General features: G+C 37.9%; 1 protein-coding gene across 1 annotated transcript; it reads left to right on the top strand.

Moving 5' to 3' along the window:
• The first annotated feature begins 1,402 nt into the window (after positions 1-1,402).
• On the top strand, positions 1,403-3,675 carry LOC126585634 (dimethylnonatriene synthase-like). Its single transcript, XM_050250101.1, has 2 exons — positions 1,403-2,502; positions 2,928-3,675. Exons 1-2 carry the CDS (start codon positions 1,513-1,515, stop codon positions 3,558-3,560), a joined length of 1,623 nt encoding a protein of 540 aa, XP_050106058.1. The 5' UTR covers positions 1,403-1,512; the 3' UTR covers positions 3,561-3,675.
• Positions 3,676-4,010: the final 335 nt, after the last annotated feature.

Here is a 4,010-nt window from a genome sequence, read left to right as displayed (position 1 = left end):
AAGATCCTAATGGTAGCTAAGCATTAAGACAATTAGATAGTTTAAACCGGTGATTAATAATTCAAATCTGCATGCATAATATCACAAGTAAATTGAAAAGAAACTACATATTCTTGCTAAGGTTTATGGCCTCACCCTGCAAAAGAGATTAGTTACTAACAATCATAAACAAAATATTATTAAAAACAAGGATAAAAAACAGTTTGTAAATAAACTTGAATTGTCAAAAGCTCCAAAGTAGTGTATTCTACTCCTCTTTTTCCCCTCTCTTTCTAATGGCTAAATAACCTTATTTAGACTACTACAAAATAAAACCTTACCTAGAAAAGGTCTTAGAATAAAACTAGGAAACATAATAACTTAAGAGAAACTAGGAAACATAATCCTAATCAAATATGGAAATCTGCCCAACCACAAATCAACCACTTTTTGGACTTCTAGGGCTCCAAAGTAGGCCCAAATGACTAGAATTAAAGGAAAACTAACGAAAAGTAAAAATAAAAAATAAAAAAAAAACTTTAGTTTTAATGAAAAAGAACAAATAAAGGTGTAGTGAATAGTACCATGAAAAAGTAAATATGTGGTTTTTCGTTAAAAGTGAATACTACCCGGAGTGTTTCGTTAAAACTCTCTAGAATTAAAGCTTGAGATGTCCCAAACATAATTGCAGATTGCCTCGAACCCAAAAGACATCATCTTAGACACCAACAAGCCCAAATAAGCCCAAAATGTCAATGTGACAACACTGCACGCTGACCTTTTATTCCATCGCCATAAATAAACTGTTCGGTAGAAAATTATGAAACTTTCACACAAACAACTTCAAAGACACATGAATGTCCTCCAATTTGAATCACTCTAAAATTCGTCCGTTTCATCATATTTTGCTCCAGAAGAAGTTGAATGTCCTACATTAAGAATATAAATCAAAGTATCAAAAATCTCGCAAAAAAACCCACTAAATTATAACTAAAAATAAGATAAAATATATAGTATAATATCCACTCATCATTAGGCATGCAAAACATGGTACCGAAAGAAAGAGTAACAAAAAAATGTGGCTTTTGAGGAGAAAAGGCCGCTACTTGTGAGCCATGGCCATCAAGTTTCTGTCTCTTGCCTCTTTTCCACATGTAGTGTGACACTTCAAAAAATGCATGTGTTTTCCACATGTAGTGTGACACTTCAAACGTATGGACGGCAATAGAGTCCCTAAAAAATGGGTCCACCCTGTACTTTTTTCTTTCGAATTTTACTAAAAACACATGTATAATGAATATTTTATGCGCATATAAACTAGACCCGCCTGGTTTTAAAGGCTCAACAAGAGTACAATGAATATTCGTCCTTCATGGAACACGTGCGTGGATTTTAAATGCTATTTAAGTGAAACTCAGTTCCTTTGTGGAACTGCACACGCCTCTTTTCCTACAACACATCCCAATATCTACTAGTCTATACATCCTCCACACAATCTTACTATCACTTAACTCTCTCTCACCAGTCACCACCATGGATTCAACAATTTCTCCATTCCAAATCTTTCATGCAATTTTAGCTTCTCTAATTCTCTATGGTGCCTTGAGAGTCATAATAGCAAACACTAAGAAGAACACAACCCACAAAAAGACCATGATGCCCAAAGTCCCTCAACCCTCCGGAGCGTGGCCCTTCGTAGGTCACCTCCCTCTGCTACGTGCCGAAAACCCAATTGCACTTATCCTCGGAGCCATGGCTGATCAAGTCGGACCCATGTACTCCCTCAAGCTTGGCCAGCACGAACTGCTTGTTCTCAGCGCTTGGGAACAAGTCCAGGAATTGTTCACAAAAAATGACAGAGTTTTCGCCACCCGGCCGAATACAGCCGGCGGCAGATACTTGGGCTATGACAACGCCATCTTCGCCCTTGCTCCGTACGGAGACTACTGGCGGAACGTTCGTAAAATGGCCACCATGGAGCTTCTCTCGAGCCGAAGAGTTAAAACCTTGAGCCACGTCAGAGCCTCAGAAGTTGACTCCTTCATCAAAACTTTGCACTCACTAGTTTGCAAAAAAGATAATGTGGATCCAAGTTCCGCGTCATCGTCGTCATCAGTGCATATGAGTGAGTTATTAGAGCACTTGACGTTTAATATAAACATGAAGTTGATCGCTGGGAAGAGATTGACGGCTGGCCAGTATAATGAGAAACACGGGGACGTTTGGCGTTTTGAAAAGGCAATAAAAGAAACTTTGTATCTCTTTGGTGTTTTTGTCTGGTCAGATGCTATGCCATGTTTTGAGTGGTTGGACGGTTTGTTTGGTCATGTGAGTTCCATGAAGAAATGTTTTAAGGAACTAGACTACGTACTTGGGAAATGGCTCGAAGAACATCGACGAAGGAGATTGGAAAGCAAGAATAATAGGGTTGAGAGTGACTTGATGGATGTTATGATATCCAACTTTGAGGAGGATGAAATTTATGGCCATAGCCGTGATAATGTCATCAAAGCAACAGCACTGGTAAGTTTGTTTGGTGTAATATATAATTATGTATATGGCACAAACCATATGTTTTACGTAGCATTATTGAGTCCACTAGAATATAACACATGTTCATATTTTAATACCTAACTGTATATACAAAATGGTGCACCCAAGACAATATAAACTTTGTTATTACTACGGTTGTATGAACTTGTAGAATTATACTTAATTAGTATGCACTCTGAGGTTACACTTGACAGTGATCATAAACAATGTAATACTAAGTGACATGTGCTAAGTATAGTACTACATAAACGAATTGTTATGTAATTTGTTTTACCAATTGACGTGACACATAACATGCCAATTTTTGTTACAAATAAATAAGCATCAGTTATATCATATAAGTTGGGATTGGAAAACTTGGATTAATTTGTTTTCTATTTTCCTTCCTTTCTCAGATGCTAATGATAACTGGCACGGAAAGCACATCTGTGACACTAACATGGGCAATCTCCTTACTCCTCAACAACCAAAAAGTCCTCAAATCTGCCCAGGAAGAGTTGGACATCCACGTAGGAAGAGACCGATGGGTTCAAGAATCAGACCTCACAAACCTCAAATACCTCCAAGCCATTCTTAAAGAGACCATACGCCTATACCCACCTGGCCCAATCACAGGCCTCCGTGAGGCCACGGAGGACTGTCATCTCGGTGGCTACTTCGTCCCCAAAGGAACTCGTTTATTAGTCAACATTTGGAAGTTGCAGCGGGACCCACGCATGTGGGCCAACCCTTGTGAGTTTCAACCTGAGAGGTTCATGACCACTCATGCTGACGTGGATTTCAAAGGTCAAAGTAATTTCGAGTATATTCCATTTAGTGCAGGTAGAAGGTCGTGCCCTGGTATGACACTAGGGTTGCATGTTGTGCAATTGGTTCTGGCTCGTTTGATTCAGGGATTTAATATGAGCAGAGTTGGTGATGGGGCGGTGGATATGAAGGAAGCATTGGGGCTTGCGCTGCCTAAAGCAAATCCACTGGAGGTTTTGCTTGCTCCACGCCTTCCTCTTCAGCTTTACCAATGCCTTTGACTTTGAAGTACTTCGGTTTGATGTCATGATGTGCATGGGATGTATTAATTATTAAGCTGTAGAAATAATGTGATTTGATGATTTGCAGTAGCAAGATTGAAGTTTATATTGTGAAGGATTGATGGATGTATGAATCCCTTTTTTTTTTTTTTTTTTTTTTGTATTTCCAGGTTTTTTTTCAACTCTTGCTGATAGGTAATTTAAATATTATTCAAAGTAAAATGTTTTGTATTGCCCTTATGATCTACTTAATATCATGATAATGTGAAGAAATATCTCACACATCAGACGAATTATCAAACTTATTCAAAGATATTTTAAGTTACTTTGAAGGAAATGGAACCCTTACCATAAATCATTTCTTCACTAACCGTTGGCTAACCCAAAGATAAGGAGAATAACATAAATATTAAATGAATTTACTGTCACATAATATCTCATTTTAATAAT

Source organism: Malus sylvestris, chromosome 10 (assembly GCF_916048215.2).
Source record: "Malus sylvestris chromosome 10, drMalSylv7.2, whole genome shotgun sequence".
NCBI lineage: Eukaryota > Viridiplantae > Streptophyta > Magnoliopsida > Rosales > Rosaceae > Malus > Malus sylvestris.
Note: the sequence above shows the minus strand (reverse complement) of the source record. Positions and strands in the feature narration are given on the sequence as shown.